The sequence below is a fragment of the Terrapene carolina genome, unplaced genomic scaffold (assembly GCF_002925995.2).
Source record: "Terrapene carolina triunguis isolate 2854851 unplaced genomic scaffold, T_m_triunguis-2.0 Scaffold247, whole genome shotgun sequence".
Classification (NCBI taxonomy): Eukaryota; Metazoa; Chordata; order Testudines; family Emydidae; genus Terrapene; species Terrapene triunguis.
In genome coordinates this window covers 9,720,236-9,738,538 of record NW_020664598.1, presented here as the reverse complement: position 1 = coordinate 9,738,538, position 18,303 = coordinate 9,720,236, and the positions used below count along the sequence as shown (strand labels likewise).

Genomic DNA, 18,303 nt, shown 5'->3' with positions numbered 1-18,303 from the left:
GGGACATCAGAGAGATGCCCTTCTGATCTTCCCCACATAGGGACTGGACAAAATCTGGCCTTTAATTAAGATTCGTGATGTCTCTGGCTCAGACCAGGCATGATCAATATTGCACACAAAAATGAAGCTGTGTGGAAGAGCTTGACCTAACAAAGGAAAAATGATAGTCCTCAGGGCCACATGGTCATATGTGCCCTCAATATATACATTGTGTACTCTGGCTGCTGGCTTGTCTACATAAACAAGAAACGGTTTACTTTCCTCATCATGTAGCGGAAAGGAACAGGATCTGATGAGTGCACAGGAAAGCTCTTTGCCCTGTCAGTTCCCCACCAACAATTTTTTGTTTTTAAAGAACTGAATTCTTTAGGTAAACAATATAGAGTCCAACCTGACAGGTGACAGCTTGGAGATTTATAGGCCAATCTATTTGTTTAATGATTTCTAACAAGATAAAGTCCATACAGAAGCCATAATTTAGGCAACATTTAGTGTTGCGGGTACAGTATGTCTAAAAGGATCAAGAAAACTGTCCAGCCAGAGCCTTTCACATGCAAAGCACCTGGAATCCCCAGTAGAGCAAAGAGGCACATGTGGTTACAACAGAGGTAAGTGATAACCCAAAAGTGATAAAGAAGAGAGCACTATTTCCAAGTACTGTATAGTGCACCCTACAACATTAATTGAGCACCTTCAGCACAATCCAAGGGATATTCTTTTTAGAGAAATTATTCTGTTCTTCAACCTCATTTTTACCTGTGATAGTGTCATGTCTGCTCCACAATATTTGCCTTTACATTATAACTGGAGATAGGGGAACCAGTGTGGATAACTTCAAGACCTGCCCCAGAATGAACAGGAACAAAAACGTTAAGGTTTAACACAGCTCCATTACTTTTCTGTTTTCCCTTGAAAGCCGGTGTTTCCTGCTTTCCTGTAAGCAGAACTACTGAAATACCATAGTGGGATCTATTCTCCTACTGCTTCAGCCCCAGCAGAACCAAGCAGCACAGGAAACCGCATGCGAGTCTGTTCTTGCCTGATTTATAGACAAATGTGAAGAGGCAAAACAACAGTGGATCTTTTAGCTCCTCAGGAGCCAGGCGCAGAACCATAGCTGCTTGTAATGAGAAACGGAAAGGCCTGTGACTTTGATGTCCTTTACGTCCAGGTTTGTCTCTGCCATTTTTGAAAAGCATGGCATCAAGTTCTTTTGTTTTGTTTTGTTTTTTGATTTGCAAAATAATATTTCAGAGAACCTGAAAGACAAAGACTTGAGAACTTGCAAATTGTCATGCTTTCTGCCTGCCTCGGAAGGAACCAATTATCTAGTCTTCCTGTACCAAATGAAATATTTTCATGGCTATGGTGGCTGTAGCTGGACAGCCCGAAGTCCTGAGATTTCGGAGACAGTCCTGTGGGCCTGACAAATTCCCTCTCCCTAAAAGTCTTAAATCTCAAACCAAATACATGAGGTAAGGCAGATATGAGCAGGATGGGAAGGCAGCAGGCACAATGTCTGTTGCCTGATTAGTAGCAGGCAGTAACAAAGTAATTAGCACCCAGGACAAAATGGGAGTTGTGTACAGCTCACTTGACCACCCCCTTTATTCACAGCCCCTCAGGTTGGGTTGAATAGAAGTGAGGTGCCTGTCTGGGAGGAAGTTCAGACCTAGATTCAGGGTTTGGTTTAGGGCCAATTCTGTATCAAATTTAAAATGAGTAGCCCCAGTGGGCTTTTTTGTGGAAGAAAAACAGGAGAGACAAGGAAAAAACAAGATAGTTATGACCTGCATTTTTGCAAGCTGAATAAAAGAAGCCAGCTCAACTCTGCTGCTATCTGGTCGCTTACTTCAGTAAAAGTACTAACTAGCATTAAACCAAAGCTGTGTCTTCCATGATATAGAGGAGTGCCTTGGACTTTCTGAAAACTTTAGAAGCATAATGGGTTTATAAAGTCAAGCAATCGAAAGTTGAGGCACCCAAAATCATTAGATTCTCTTGAAAACATAGGTCATTGCCTCTGTGATTGAGAATGACTGGGCTCCGTACATTGAAAGAATTAAAAGGAGCTGAAAAACTTTGAAAACAGCGAGAGAGACAATTCCTTCCCTTAGTTCTTCAAAATGTCCTTCGACTAATTCTTTCCTATTATACACAGCTAAGTTGACTGAATTAATTTTCTTTGTACCAGTTGTAAAAGATTAGTCATAATGATGTAATGAAGCTTCAAAGAGGGTAAAAACAAAGGAGGGGGAAAAGTCCCTTCTTTTATCCAGCTGACCAAAGCTAGAAGATATTGATTTGGCCACCTCAGATAATGTCTCTAACTTTGCTCAAAGAGCTACAGTTGGTGGATACACCCTTCTGTTTCAAGAACAGATAAACCCAGCTCCATAAAGTTTGCATTCTGCCTGACCCCATTCAAGTGGTGACAACAAGATCAACAGCTATTCCCAGCCTCAGTTCATGTCCACCTAAAAGAAGAAAAATATCTTCTCTCACCACAATTCAGTGTCCTTGGAATTGTATTGTCAACAGCTACAGAGAGAGGGATCTGCAGAGCAGAGTCCTATCAGGATATCCTGTCATTCAATTAGGAAGGGTTTATTCAGCTTTGCAGTGAACACTTTCAGCAAAAGCCATGTATTTTGGTATTTTTCCTATCTAAGGGCAGGTTTCACGTGCTTTGTGGTTTAGCTCATTGCTTTCTCCAGGAAAAGGAGGGAAGTCACTTTAGTTTTTTCACTGGAATGTAGTAAAGTGGTAAGGCTACCAAAACTCTGATCATTTTCAGCCATAGCATTATTACTCATGACTGAAGAGTTCCGAAGAAAATAAATCAACAGTTTTTCATAATGGAAAAACATATGGTTGTTTTATTCCTTGTATCTTCTTTGGTTGCAAATAACCTCTCTTCACCACCAAAGCCCACAGATCAGGTAAGAAAAGTCTTATATTTTCTTTTGGATAAATTTTTTAGATAATGATATATTGTGTTTGTGGTATAGTACAGAAGGGTTCTGTAATTTTTTTCATATATACTGCGTCTTATGTGCGGGGGGGACCCATTGCACTATCCATCCATGCTTATGTGATACTGTCTCCTGGATAAATAGATATCCCCAGCTGTTGTAAATTAGCATATCCCCATTGAAATCAATTATACCTGCTAATAATCTGGTCCATAAACTATGCCATAAATAGACCTGTGCAAATAAATAAATAAATTTCCACATTGGTGAAACTGTCAATAGATGATGTTTGATTATGATTCTCCAAAAGCAAAAAATGGAAGTTATTACATTTTCTACTATATCAGAAGATGAAAACAGTTGGTTTTTTTTTCCATAGCAAACAGCACTCTTTATTCTCCACCAGTGTGAAAAGCTATTTTGGCCAGGTGAAAAACAGTCCCAGAGAACCTGATAATTTTTAACATGCACAAAAAGTTGCAAACTTAACATGAGATTTGTAGATATTTCTGGAATTAATGTATATGCTGATGTGACACAACCAGTGCAAATTTCCTGGATTTATGGAATTTCACAAAAATGTGTTTTGTAACATACATTTAGGGAAGTGAAAAGTGTTATTGTTTTATAGATCTAACCATAGAAATGAGAACTGATCAAAAAATTTGTGTTCACTTGAACTACCTTAAAGCATATGATTTTGGATTACTGTGTCCTCACTAGTACAACTGGGGGGAAAGGTTTGAATAAACTATTAGAGGAATGAAATAGATGGGGGGGAAGAGAGTGTCAGAAAAAGGGACAACTCCCACTATCCCTCCTTTTTTTACTTTTTCAACTAGAAACGTGTGAAAAAATTGCTTTGAGGTGTGAAAAAGTGCCTTTTTCTTTTTACCTTTCTTCCCCCTTTTCAAACGGGAGGAGGGGGCAGGAAGGGAATGGAGAGAAAATGGGAATTTTCTAACTATTGCAAAACAATAACTTCCAAAATTTTGAAAAAAAAAATTATTTGAATTTTCTCATTTCAAAATCTTTGAAAATTTAAAAAATTCATCAAAATTGAAATTGGTGATGAAAAATGTTCTTTTGACATTTCAATGAAATAAGCCAACCCAATATCTTAGTCCAGTTGTTTTTGCACTAATGCGCCTGTTAAAAGTAATTTGCTTGCATATTAAAAGTCCAAATCCTGATATCCTTGAGATGACAAACTCTGAGTGACTTTTCCTGAGCAACTTTGTAGATCAGCACCTAACAGCACATTAAATTAAAAACACAAATGTTGAAATAAACAGTTCAGCAAGTACATCTAGCTTAAGGTGAACTGGCCAGATCCTTCAGCATTTACTCATGTATTTGTATCAGTGGAACTACAGCTGGGAGTACAGACTGATGAATTGAGTATGTTGTTGTATTGTTCAAAGCTGACTTACTTGATTGCATAAGAAGGTTATGTCCTTAGATAATTGAATGAGTTGTCTAATCAGAGTTACAACTGAGGAGCACAGTTTGAAAGGCTGTGTGTTTTAAAGAAGACCATCAGAGGCTTTGAAAGGTGTGCTATAGTGGCTAGACAAGGGAGCAAGAAGACACAGATTCCTGAGTTCTGCTCATGCCAGTATAGTTGACCCATTGTGTAGCCTTGAGCAAGTCACTTGTTTCCACATCTCCATATGTAAAATATGAATACTTACCTATCTCTTTTGTATGAGTGTTGCAAGGGATAAGAGGGTAAATGCTTCTGAAGTGTCTTAATTATATATTTTCCTAATATTTAATATTAATCATGATTATTAATATTTTTCTATTTTAAAAAAATGAAATATTCAGGGGGGAATTATTATTCTTAATAAGCAGCTTTACCCTTAGAAAAATAGATAAACCACTATACTAAATAGTTTGCATTATATAAAGAAATCACAGGGGAAAATCTTAGTGCAAAAATCATGCCCTCAACTAAAATGTTATACATTTTGGGAGTTTTTTGCTTGGAGCTACAAGCATCTTCATCTTTAATTGTCTGGACATACCAACTGGTTTTAAGGTTTTGTTTTAAGAGGTAGGTCAAACTAGAACCTTGAATCTGAACTTTTTCAAATTTTCATTTTCGGAGAGTTCAGATCCAAACTCACTCGCATGGTTTCAGTTCCACATCAGATCCAAACCTAGAAGGTGTCTACCTTTCATTTCAGATGTGGACAAACATTTTGGCCACATCTCTCACGATTTCATGTTGATCTAATCTAAACCCGAAATATCATCCTGATTCATCCTTGAACTCAAATTCTGCCTATCCCAGGTCTCGATATTGCCTTCTTAGTCCTTGGGTTAGGGGAAGGTAAATATTTTATTATGCAAAGACTGCATTTTCACGGGGCATAGTGCAGTCAGGTTAAATAACAACACACGCTTCCTCAGCGAAGATCCAATTTTATATTCTCTTCTCTGAATTGGCTCCGTCACAGATCTTTTCCATCCAGTTGACTGAAATTGTACTACATTGCACAGGACATTTTAGGCGTTGTAAGAGCTGGTTAGTGGGTCAACTAATATCACAAAATTTCTCCATACTTAGAAAATAATGGACCTCCTCCCTGGTTTGGAAATCTAACTGAGCTTTATAATTTAACACCCCATACACTGAGGCGCTTTCACTGAGGTTTCCATTTCAAACTTGCCAAACCAAGCATTTATTGATATCATATTCAGTACTATTGACCAAAGATTTATCATGATCCCAGCAGGGATATGAGACACGGTGTGGGGGAATATAAGGAGTCAGATTCTATAGTTTGTAGGACTCCTCTGTAGAGAAGGCTGCCGTTATATCATACTGACAGGCCCCACAACCTGTTTTAGGCTGGTGGGAGCAAGATAGCAAAACTGAAAAAGTGCACTGTAGCTACAGGAGAAGGATGGGGCTGGGTGGTTATGAAAATGTACCCATAATAAGATTATAAGAATTAAAGCAGGATTTCCCATTGACTCCAGTGGGAGCAGTTAGGCCAACTGTGAGTGTTTTTGAAAATGTCACCCTAATGATTTAAGCCTATTTCTGGCTTTTTACAGGTGAAGAATAAGTGTGATCAGAAGATGCTCATTACAACCAAAACCGAATGCCGATCTTGCTCTCTAAACCTTGAAATCCGGTGCCCTGATGGTTATAGTAAAATGACCAATGGATCTGGAATACGAGGTTGCAGGTATATCTTCCGTCACAATTATTCACTATAAATATTGTTCACCCTGAACCAGAAATTTTTAAGCAGCATTAGAAATGACCTATGCCTTGTTAATCTGTAAAATATGTTCTTCATTGTCCTAACCCCACATTCAAGGTGTAGCACTCATGAAGTTTACAGAAAGGCTGCTTAATCAGGTGGAAGCAAGGACTGCAGAATACCCACCGCTTTATAGGCGCTGACTTCTAGTTTTCCCTGGGGTGTGCTCCACCCCTGCTCTGGCCCAAGGCCCCGCTCTCGCTCCGCCTCTTCCCACCCCTGCTCCACCCCCCACCCCTGAGGCCCCTGCCTGCTCGCTGCTCTCTGCACTCCCCCAACCCCCTTCCCGTGCCACCAAACAGCTGTTTGGTAGCAACCACCAATCAGCTGTGGCTGTTGGGTGCTGAGCACCCACTTTTTTTTCCATGGGTGCTCCAGCCCCAGAGCCCCCACGGAGTCGGTGCCTATGCACTGCTTTGTGTCTTGGGTTTGCGCTTTTCTTTAGTGTGTGTTTGGTCTCTTTCACATCAAAAGTGGTGGAAAGTTTTCGGTTACTTTCATGCCTCATCTACTTCCTCCCATTTGAGCAGCTATCACAGAAGCACTATGAAAGCGTTGAACCCATAGGTACAATATTATTATTTGTATTACAGTAGTAATGGGGCCTAGAGGCCCCAACCAAAATTAAGGCCCTCTTGTGCTAGGCACTGTCCAAATACGTAGTGTGAGAAGAGCCCTGAAGAGCTTAAAATCTACAGATAGAGTTAATGTTCCTTTGAGCTCTCACTTAGGTCTGCCAAGAGATCTTTCAACAGGAAGTGTCAATGGATAGAACAAGACAGAAGGTGAAATCCTAGTCCCATCAAAGTCAATGGTAGTTTTGCCATTGACTTGGATCTTGGATTTTACCCAGGGTAATTTATGTTCAGAGTTACTCCTGGATGAGATCTTGGGGAGGATGTAAGTATTGGTATACACGACCTCTCAGTTTATCTCTGTGAGTAGTATAGTAAAATGGTTCTCAGTTGTATTCTGTAGTATTTATTATGTGTTCCAGCTTGGAGATGACGTTTCCATTGTTAAATGCTGCATTCAGTTTTAGTCTCCCAAATCCTGTGAGTCAAAAACTCAAATGGAGTTTTCAAAACTTTTCAGGGATATCCCTCCTAAATAATCTTGCCACAGTCCTTTATCCTACTCTAGACTAAATATATATTAGACAACTGTGGAGTATCCAAACTACAGACAGTAAGAAGGACAGGCATATTGTACAAGAGAAATGGCTGCAAGGATGCTTTTGGACTTCAACAAACTATGGGGGGAAATCCCATGTTTTACATGAAAAATAAAAAAAACAGAACCGTGAGGCTGTAAATTTTAAGTTCTGTTATCTGGCTTTAAAGAATGAAGAGGTTACAAACTTCATTTGTCCCCACAGGAGGTTTAAATTCTCTAAAGTATCTGCAACTTCTTGTCTTCAGGTATTACCTTGAAATCAGGACTTACACTTTATCTCTTCCTGGATGTCGGCATATATGTATGAAGGAATTTCAACAACCTGAGTGCTGCCAGGGATATTGGGGCCCAGATTGTATGGGTAAACTCACTTTATTGACATAATATCTGTGGATGTGTGGCAATGATGTGTCTTTTCCTCTCAAACTATTTGCATGGTAAATCTGATTTAGTTTCAAAATATGTCAGGAGCTGTCAGCTCAGTAGAGCATCTTGTTTGATGTATGTGCTTCAGAGTCTTACATCAAGTATATAAACTTTAAATAATTTAGGGCCAATATACTCGAGGGATAGTCTACTCACCTAATGCCTGTTACAGTATTGGATTTGCTGACATCCTATATCAGGATTCTGAGAAGGTGTGACATAGGGCCTTCTCATTTAATAGCCTACAGTTTTGGAATACTCCCATTCCTCACTGTTCACCAAAATACATTAGTGACGTCTTTCTGAGGCTATATATGTTCCTTTCCTGTTTAAGTCAGGGTGAATCAGGGCCTGATCCAGCACCCATGCAGTTATACATTGGCTAAATAGACAAAAAGAATATTAACAGATTATCATCTTCTATATAGGCAAAGGTACGGTTTAAACACTGACCATATTTACTGGAACCACAGTTCTAGAAACCCTACTCACAGCTAGATCTCTTCTTACAACACAGAGTGACAAGCCAACTTTTTAGTTATTGTCTTTTTTTAAAAATAAAGCATAGAATCCAGCCCAATGGTACAACAATGACAACAACAATACTTGATTAGTTTATACACTGCAATGTATTCTGTGACACCAAGTTATGGACTGCATGTGTTTTAGAATATGGAAGAGTTCACTCGAAATGGAACAGTGTCAGAATTCATGCTAAAGGGATTCTATAGTAAGTAGAGAGGCCCCCTTTTCCTTCTAATAAACATCCTGGCCAGAAAAAAAGGAACTCTGTGTAAGAATCAAGGTCTAAGCATTGTTTCTGCTGTCACTTAAAGAAAAGTGCTATTTTCTTTCCTTATCTTAATCTGTTTAAGAACATACTGTGTCTTAGAGTTTAGAGGAAAGCAGTTCCTTCCTAAAACTAGAAGAAAAATCCCTGACTAGGAGCATACTTCATCTTTTGTATTTGATGGTGATGACAAAATAAGCTCTTAAATTGCACTTCTATTTCCTTAAATGATAGACCACATTGGAGCAACTGGTGTTCTTCTGTCCTTCCCTCGCACGCTGCAGGATTCCAGTACCGCCAACCTTCCATGCAAGAAAGCCACACTCCTGTTTCATTTTAAATGGACTACAGTATATTGAATCCAAACACGAACCATCACGAAATATCAGGCTATTGATGGCAAGGAGGCTCTGCCCAAATTGTTGGGAGGGGTGGCGTTCAGCAGATAGGCTGGAATAAATTCCTTTTTGAGAAGAATTTATGCATTCTTAAAAGCCTGACAGGACCACAACTAATATTTTCAAAAATGAGCAAGCCCCTGTCCATGTCTGATTTTCAAAGTTGCTGAGCACCCAGAAGCTTTCACTGAAGCCATTTACCTAAATATGGACCTAGAATCTTAACTTTCAGCAGTCCATATTTGTAAATCTTGGCCTAGTGTTTTAAGATCACAGCTAGAATGCCTGCTGCATTTGAATGTACATTAAATTACAACTGACATGAGACCCTTTTTATTGAGCATTCCAAACATGCTTCAGTAAACTTCAGTTAAAATCAATATCATTTCAGAGCTTCATAGATTTTTAAGCCCTGTGGGGACCATTATGATTATCTAGCTGACCTCCTGCATAACACAAAAATATTATCATCCTAATTTCTCAATTGTGCAACTGAGGCACAAAGAGATCCAGGGCCAGATTTACAAAGGTATTTAGGTGCCTAAAGACACAGATTTGACTTTGACTTGACTTTAGTGGGAGTTGAGTGCCTAACTGGATTAGGCACTTTTGAAAATCCCACTATGCACCCATCTGCATCTTTAAGCACCTAAATACCTTCGAAAACTGGGCCTTAAGTGACATGGCCAAGGTCACACAGCCAGTCAGTAGCAGAGTGAGGCACTCAGCCTCAGGTCTCCCAGGTCCTAGTACAGAGCCTCTAGACCATCTTTCTTTTGAACCTCCCTCCCTCTGACTTGCTCCGTTGCATCACCCATCCCTGCTGCAAACTAGCACCACTCACCCGCTCCCTCCTGCAGCCATTCAGATTTTTAATCAGTATCCGGCAGATACCAAGGCCACCTACTCTGCTCAGTATTTAGAAAACACTGAAAACTAAGATTTGTCACATAGCTAGTTAACACAGTCATCAGAGGCATAAAAGTTAGAGTAACAAGCCCCAGAAAGTAGAGATCATATATAGGACCCTATACAGATGCCCAGCATTTGACTTTTTCTCTAAGTTTTAGTTACATGAACTATTTATTACTACTGCCATATGGATTCCTAAGAATTTTATTTGCTGTACAAATTTAAGTGAAAAATCAAAATAGATTAGGAAAATGTGTAATATGTAGCTAATAATCAAATTCAAGTGGAAGGACATAAAATGTTTCCTAAAGGGCTGGCAACATTAAGTCCATTCTGCTCTTGCTTGTGTAGTATAAAAGGCAAATGGAAAACAGAGTCAAGATACTCGTTTTAATGAATTAAACTGTAGGAGGCAAGAAAATTTAGGTATTTAAATGTTTTTCTAAAAAGAAAAACCTCTGACTATAAAGCAGTCTTGCTGGCCAAAAACTTGGGGGGGGAAAACCATAGAAACGCTGACAGATTCAGAGTTATGTTTTCAGGTGATCTGCTTTGTTTTCTGAATTTTCAGTGGATTTTTTTTAAGAACAGAATTTTTCAATTTCAAAATCAGAAAACCTCAAAAATTGAATGTTCCCATTTAAAAAAAAATCTGAAGGTTTTAAAAAATGGGTGCCTAAAATTAGGCTCCTAAATCTATATTTTTGGTATCAAAATAAATAACCTGATTCTAAGAGGTGTTGAGCTCCCAGCCATTTCCAATCTTATGCTCAGACCATTATAGAGACCACACATACCTCTTTTTGTTGGTTAAACTGGAAAATGCAGCTTTCTTACCATTTCTTGAAAGATACACTAACATAAAGAAAGAGCCTGATTCTTCACTTCATCTACATCAGTTTTTTGCAGGCCTGACTACGATGAAGTCTTTGGATTTACTCTAGTGTAAAACTGGTGTAAGGGACTGGGGAATCCAGACCATGGCCTTCTGGAATATAGTGATCAAGTGGAAGTGCTCTATCTGTCTATCTAAAGTTGTAGAACAATACAATAATTTGCTAAACAGTTGATAAAGGACTGGCTATGGCAGTATCAAAACAAGAGGCAAGGGGGTAGTGATGTCAAAGGGAAATGGAATGAAATCAGCAGCTAAAGAATTATTGTGTCCACCATTTTTAATTTGTTTTACCAGAATTTTGTACTTACTATATAAATCCTGAGTTCTTTCTCATTATTGCGTTTGCTAGCCTTTCACATTTAACAAAGGCACTAGTGCAGGCAATGAGTTAAAACAACAAACTACTCTCCATGCAGCCCATAGATTAGCTGATTTGTATCATCATTAGCCCGAAGGATAACTTTTATCTGTGACCTAACATCTTGAAAACATTTAGAAGCTCCATGAGGACATTGGTGCTAGCATGTATTTATTGCTCTACCTTGTCCCTGGTTATCTCATCTCAGATCTTAATACAACATTATGATTTCAATGCGTTCAAGGTACATTGGACTGAAAATTGTATCTGTTACAGACTGATTCATCGAAGAAGTGTATATAAAGTCAATAGCTCCCACTGGATTACTGACTCATCTTTAAGGGATAGATTAGTATGCAGCCAAAGTGTTCACAGAAATAATGCATATGCATGTGCACGTCCACTTATTTGCTCACTGCTCAGACCACTTGCAATTCACCCTTGTGCAGAGGCACAGTACAAGACTTCCAGATCCCTTAAACTCCTGAAGTCAGGATTAAATTAGACATAAGTGGTGCATTAATCTTATGCTGGCTCGTTGCACGGGGTAAATATTTCACCTCCCGCTGCACAGAACTAAGGCTGGCTGGAACACAACAATTCCATTTCAGGAAAAACTTTGAAGTTTCAAAATGTGTTTTTTGTTCTGCATCGGAACAAAAGTGAGACCTTTCGAGAGTGAGCCACCTCATAATTTGGGGCAGGAATTAGAACCTGGGTCTCTTTCTCAATCTCTCTTGTTGGAGCTGTTCCCCTTTGTATAAATAATTAAATATTGGGCCAGAGAAAGAGACAAAACAGATAGAACAGGAACTTGAACCTGGGTCACTTCCATCGCAGGTAAATACCCTAATGGCCCGGCTATTCTGAGGTGGGTGTTGCCCATTTTCCTCTTCCCCCCGAAATTCCATTATGGACCGCAAAACCTTTTTGATGGAAAAAAACTTGGCAATTTTTGGACCGGTTTTACACAGACCCAACACAAGGCCCTCTCTACTATTTAAGTCCAGTAGTGAAGCAGGGGGAGCTATAAGTGGCAGCACAGAATGGGGTCTTGTCTCCTCTACAAACTACCCCAGGGAGGCTCAGTGCTGGCATGTTTTGCAGCAGATGAGAGAAGGGCCCACAAGCTCCACAGCTATGTAGAGGAGCTTATGAATAGTTGCCATTGAGAGGCTGCATTTAGACCTAGTCATAAAATCAGGGAGGTTTCTGTGGAAAATTTCAACAAAAACAAAAAAACCTAAAAATCTAAAAATTTTTATGCAAAATTTTTATTTTTGTTGGTGAAAATTTGAATATTGAAATATGCTGTCATGCTGCCTCATGCTCCCATTTTCTATAGGTTGGGCTCCTTGGACAGACTAATTCTCCTATGATACGCCATGGTCACCCCTCATGGCAAAGGGAGGTGGCCATGGTGTACCATGGGTGATGTAGTTCAACTGGAGAACCTGGCCAATAGAAGAAAATGGAGACAGCAGGTAGCCAAACTTCAGTTCTCATGTGGCACTGTGACAGCATATCCAAATATTTTGGTTTTCAGGCTTTCCGTTTTTCGATGAAAAATCAAAATTTTCCATGGAAAGCAGATACTTATTTGGGAAACAAGTTGTTTAAATGAAAATCCAATTTTCTGCCAAGGACAGTTTTGACAGAACATTTTCAATCAGCCCCAATTGCATTACATCCCAGCCTGACCATGAGATGGGCAGGGCAAACTCCATTCCCAGCACAAGGCCATTTTCTTAGCCTTTATGCAGGGAGAGATGGATTTCACCCACAGTACAGTGGATGCGAAAAATTAAAAATAAAATAGAAATACAGAAACTGTACAGAATAAGAAACTTATTTTCTAAGTAACCATTTTATTTATAGTAACAAGTTTAAGTAAATATACCAGTGTTGGACTATGATGTTCTAACTGAGCTAATAAGTTTTTTCCATCTATACCTTCTATGATTCCTTGAGATTTTATTCAATGAATGTTTACTCTCCCAAAGGGTCAAAGGGTTCCATCTTTCTAGAAAACATTGGACTCTTCACCTCTCAGTACACCACTAGGAGTAATGGCCAAGACTTTCAAAAATATGCCCAGGTTTTCTTCAGAAGAGCCGAGCAGCCAAGAGCTCCCATTCACATCAGCACTTGTGAAATCAGATCACTTAAGCCCCAATCCTGCAAACACTTGCACACATGCTTAACTGTACTTCCACGAGTAACCCCAAACTACTCACAATGGTAAAGTTAAGCACAAGTGTATGTGTTTGCCAGATTAGGGCCTTAGTCGGGTGCATGAATATGGATATAGAAGTTTAACTTTGGCCAAGAATTTCTAACCTAAAGTTAATCTTCTATATCCATATTAAAGCATCTAAATAAACAAGCTGATTAGTAAAACTGCAGAGGTCTTGAAAATCTTCCCAATTTTGAGATGTCTAAATATAGATTTAGGAGCCTAACTTGAGGATCCTATTTTTGAAAATCTAAGCCAATAGACATTTTATATAACCCTCCATACAAAATATTAAACTCCATGCTCATCTTGTGTTTTCAGAAAATCCTTTTATACATTGGCGCCCATAAATTTGAGATTATGTTGATTTAGAGAATCATAAAGAGTAAAGATGAAAAATAGCTACTATGTCATCTTGTCTACCTCTCTGCCAATGCAGGACTGGTCCTTATAGTCCAATCTACAAATATCCCAATGTATGGTGTTTTTACTATGCTGTATGGAAAAGACTCTCTCTTCAAATATGATCACTGAGTGTAATTTTTAATAACTGACTCTCCGGATGCTGCAAATGTTGTAATAAAATGACTACTATAGCACTTTCTAGATTGCCTATCAATCCTTTGACTAAAACAAGAAATTTAAATTCAAATTCAAAAAAGTGTGACTACATTTTTTTTCTTTTCATTTCATTTTCATGGAGGTCTGCCCCTCCACATTCCATCTGGTCAAACCAGAGGAAAAATTGTTCTCATTGTTCTCACAAGATTTCCAGTCCAGCATAGTCAATCCTGGCTCCATTCAAGTCCATGGGACTTCATTGGGGCCAAGATGTCACTGAAGATACTTAGGTGACTCAAAAAAAATCCATGCTTTGAGATGCCTATTTGAACTGATTCCCCCAAACCCTTTGAGAGTCGCCACCACTAATATAAAGGACTTTGTCTGTATAACCATCACAGTCAGTTTTGTTGATTTGTCACATGTTTTATTCTGTAGCATGTCCAGGAGGAGCTGCATCACCATGCAATAACAGAGGCCGCTGTTTTCAGGGTATAAATGGGGATGGAAAATGCACTTGCCAAGTATGTCCTTTCAATTTTTGGAATGATATTGTGTATCACAGCTAGGAAATACTGCATATTTATGCCAGAAAAATACATAAAGTGAAAATATTTCAGAAATAGCCTGCAGAGATGGTTTGGGGGCGGGACAGGTTGGTTTTATTTTGTTTTTGTTTTTTTAAGTTTCTGCTCACATAAAACTTCAAATGATTCCTTATGACTATTTACCTTAATGTTTCTATAATGTTCATTTGTTGGTGTTAAATAACCCCACCCAGAAGGGAAAAATAAAAGGTCAAATTCTTCTTCCTGATATGTGCATGTAAGCCCCATTACATTGGTCCACCTCATGCTGCTTTGGCTAATCTTCTAGAAACACTGCAAAGCACATCTTTTCTCGAGCACATGGGTGGGAGTTGGAGAATGAGAAACAGGGTAGAGTTGAGGCATTTTTATTATTATTATTGATTAGCTAGTAATTAGAATGATATGAGTAGTCAGTTAAGTTCTGTTGCAATTCTTGATTATATTTTAAGCCTTCTGAGTTTCGGTGGAAGTGGTCAGAGCTCTGAATGGGAACATAATGGCTAGTCACTGACAGAAATTAAGTTTAATGTATAAGCATTTGAGGGAGAAAAATTGGCCAAAGGAGATTTTACCTGGGATTTACTTGAGCAGTCCTCATCTTGGTGGGACAGTGTTTTTTCCCAAATTGCTGTCTATAGTCCTTTCAGCATTATAACATTTTCTTATGCATGGCTACTCTGCTTGTATTCAAATGTTTAATTATATAGCAGAATGACTTTCCTTATGTGTTCTGTAGCAAGGATTTGGTGGGACAGCCTGTGAAACTTGTGCTGAAGATAATTTATTTGGACCCAACTGCACTTCAGGTATGTCTGATTTTAGCTCCTTTTATAGAAGTGAAAAAAATAAGAAATATTAAAGCTGTATTAGTGCAGGATGAATTGCATGTCCAATAACCTAGGTGCAGCACAGTGAAAAATAGTATCCTTAAATATCTTTGTTTTATCGTATAATCAAATAAACTAGAGATGGGAAGGACCTGCTAGATTATTCAAGTCATCTCACAGTTAGGGCTGGAATGTTTCCTGACATATATTTTCCATGGCGCTATATATATTAGGGCTGTTTAACTGCGGTTATTTGCGCTGTTAAACAATAATAGAATACCATTTAATTAAATATTTTTGATTTTTTCTACATTTTCAAATGTATTGATTTCAATTACAACACAGAATACAAAGTGTACAGTGCTCACTTTATATTTATTTTTATTACAAATATTTGCACTGTAAAAAACTGTAAAGAAATATAGTTTTCAGTTCACCTAATACAACTACTGAAGTGAAATCTCTTTGTCATGAAAGTTGAATTTACAAATGTAGAATTATGTACAAAAAATAACTGCATTCAAAAATAAAACAATGTAGAACTTTAGAGCCTACAAGTCCACTCAGTCCTACTTCTTGTTCAGCCAATCGCTCAGACTAACAAGTTTGTTTACATTTCCAGGAGATAATGCTGCCCTCTTCTTGTTTACAATGTCACCTGAAAGTAAGAACAGGCGTTTGCATGGCACTTTTGTAGCCAGCATTGCCAGGTATGCTAAACATTCATATGCCCCTTCATGCTTTAGTCACCAATCCAGAGACATGCTTCCATGCTGATGACACTCATTAAAAAAATAATGCATTAATTACATTCGTGACTAAACTCCTTGGGGGAGAATTGTATGTCTCCTGCTCTGTTTAACCCGCATTCTGCCATATATTTCATGTTATAGCAGTCTCGGATGATGAAACAGCACATGTTGTTTGTTTTAAGAACACTTTCACTGCAGATTTGACAAAACACTAAGAGGGTACCAATGTGAGATTTCTAAAAATAGATACAACACTCGACCCAAGATTTAAGAATCTGAAGTGCCTTCCAAAATCTGAGAGGGACGAGGTGTGGAGCATGCTTTCAGAAATCTTAAAAGAGCAACACTCTGATTCAGAAGCTACAGAACCCAGACCACAAAAATAAAATCAACCTTCAGCTGGTGGCATCTGATTCAGATGATGAAAATGAACATGCATTGGTCCGTACTGCTTTGGATCATTATCGAGCAGAACCCGTCATCAGCATGGACACATGTCCTCTGGAATGGTGATTGAAGTATGAAGGGACATATTAATCTTTAGCGCATCTGGCATGTTAATATCTTGCAACGCCGGCTACAACAGTGCCATGCGAACACCTGTTCTCACTTTCAGGTGACATCATAAACAAGAAGCAGGCAGCCTTATCTCCTGCAAATGTAAACAAACTTCTTTGTCTGAGTGATTGGCTGAACAAGAAGTAGGACTGAGTGGACTTGTATTTCTTTTGTTTATCATTTTTATAGTGTAAATATTTGTAATAAAAAATAATAATATAAAGTGAGCATTGTACACTTTGTATTCTGTATTGTAATTGAAATCAATATGTCTGAAAATGTAGAAAAACATCCAAATATATTTAATAAATTTCAATCAGTATTCTATTGTTTAACAGTGTGATTAAAACTGTGATTAATGGCGATTAATTTTTTAATCATGATTAATTGTTTTAGTTAATCGCGTGAGTTAACTGTGATTAATCGACAACCCTTATATATATAAATATGGGGTGGGGGGGGTGTAATTGTGGTATTTTAGGATACCATTGTGTGGTAACCTACCAAATGCTAACTTGCAGTATTTTTAATAAATTTCTTAACTAAAGGCCCTGGAAGCATAGCATATAATTACACACCAAAACATTACCCAAAATCAAATAAATACAATATAGTATTAAAACCAGTGTACATGAGTCAGAAACTAAGTCGCCAACCAAAATGCAGTCATGAATGGGCTGTAACTTAAATATTCTGTAGTGGCTTTTCTACAATAATCACAGTAACTGTACAGCCTCAAAGGCATATTGCTTCCAACAGTTGTCCACTGGATGCCAGTGTTGATTCATATAAAAGCTATTGAGACAACATTTTTATACAAATAGGGCATTTGAATCAATTCAGTATCTTTAATGGAATTATTCTTAAGGCTGTTAGAGGATTCAACAGCATGTTATTTTAAGGATGATTTATGGTTTCAGCCTTCAGATATTTCAGCTGTTGATGCCTATTCCAAATTCTCTAGGGGCCCGTGGAGACTGTGCATTGATACAGCTGGCAGCAAATATGCCTTCAGCAATACCTTGCATGAAGCTTTAGACATTAAGGCCTGAATGCACAAAAGGAGCTGTGCACATGGGGAAATCACTGCAATGCACAAAGCCTGACTTAGGCACCTAGCACATGTGCAATGAATGGGGAGAGATAGTTACCTTAAACTGTGATTCATAAAAGCCAGCACACTAGGCAGGGAACTGTCTAAGCTAGTCAATAGGAGATGCCTACCAGAGGGGGGTGTCTCATGGTGATAGACGCCTAAGTCCAGGCTTCAGGGAGGTGCCTATTTCTGCTTGAAATTCACAGCTGGGAGCTCTCTTTGGAGTTAGATGCCTTATGATGCTTTAGCAAAAAGCTGGGAGTGAGTGGTCACATGTAGGGCCCAATCCAGTAGGCATGCTTGGAAGCCATCTACTAGATTGGGCCCCTCAGGTGAGATCACACAAAGAAGTGATGGGGGAGGGAGAACTTCTCTCATAACTTTTTTACCAGTGGTTGGACCACTCAGCTGGGATGTGGGTAGGGTTGCCAACCCTCCCGGTTTCGCCGGGAGTCTCCCAGAATCAGGC

General features: G+C 38.7%; 1 protein-coding gene across 1 annotated transcript in view; it reads left to right on the top strand.

Annotated features, from left to right (window-relative positions):
• The first annotated feature begins 2,639 nt into the window (after positions 1-2,639).
• Positions 2,640-18,303, top strand: part of STAB2 (stabilin 2) — a 143,036-nt gene continuing 127,372 nt past the window's right edge. The window contains exons 1-5 of the mRNA XM_024198768.3: positions 2,640-2,942; positions 6,045-6,178; positions 7,678-7,793; positions 14,450-14,535; positions 15,338-15,407. Coding sequence (XP_024054536.1) covers positions 2,859-2,942; positions 6,045-6,178; positions 7,678-7,793; positions 14,450-14,535; positions 15,338-15,407 — 490 coding nt within the window. The 5' untranslated portion in view covers positions 2,640-2,858. The remainder of the gene's footprint in view (positions 2,943-6,044; positions 6,179-7,677; positions 7,794-14,449; positions 14,536-15,337; positions 15,408-18,303) is intronic.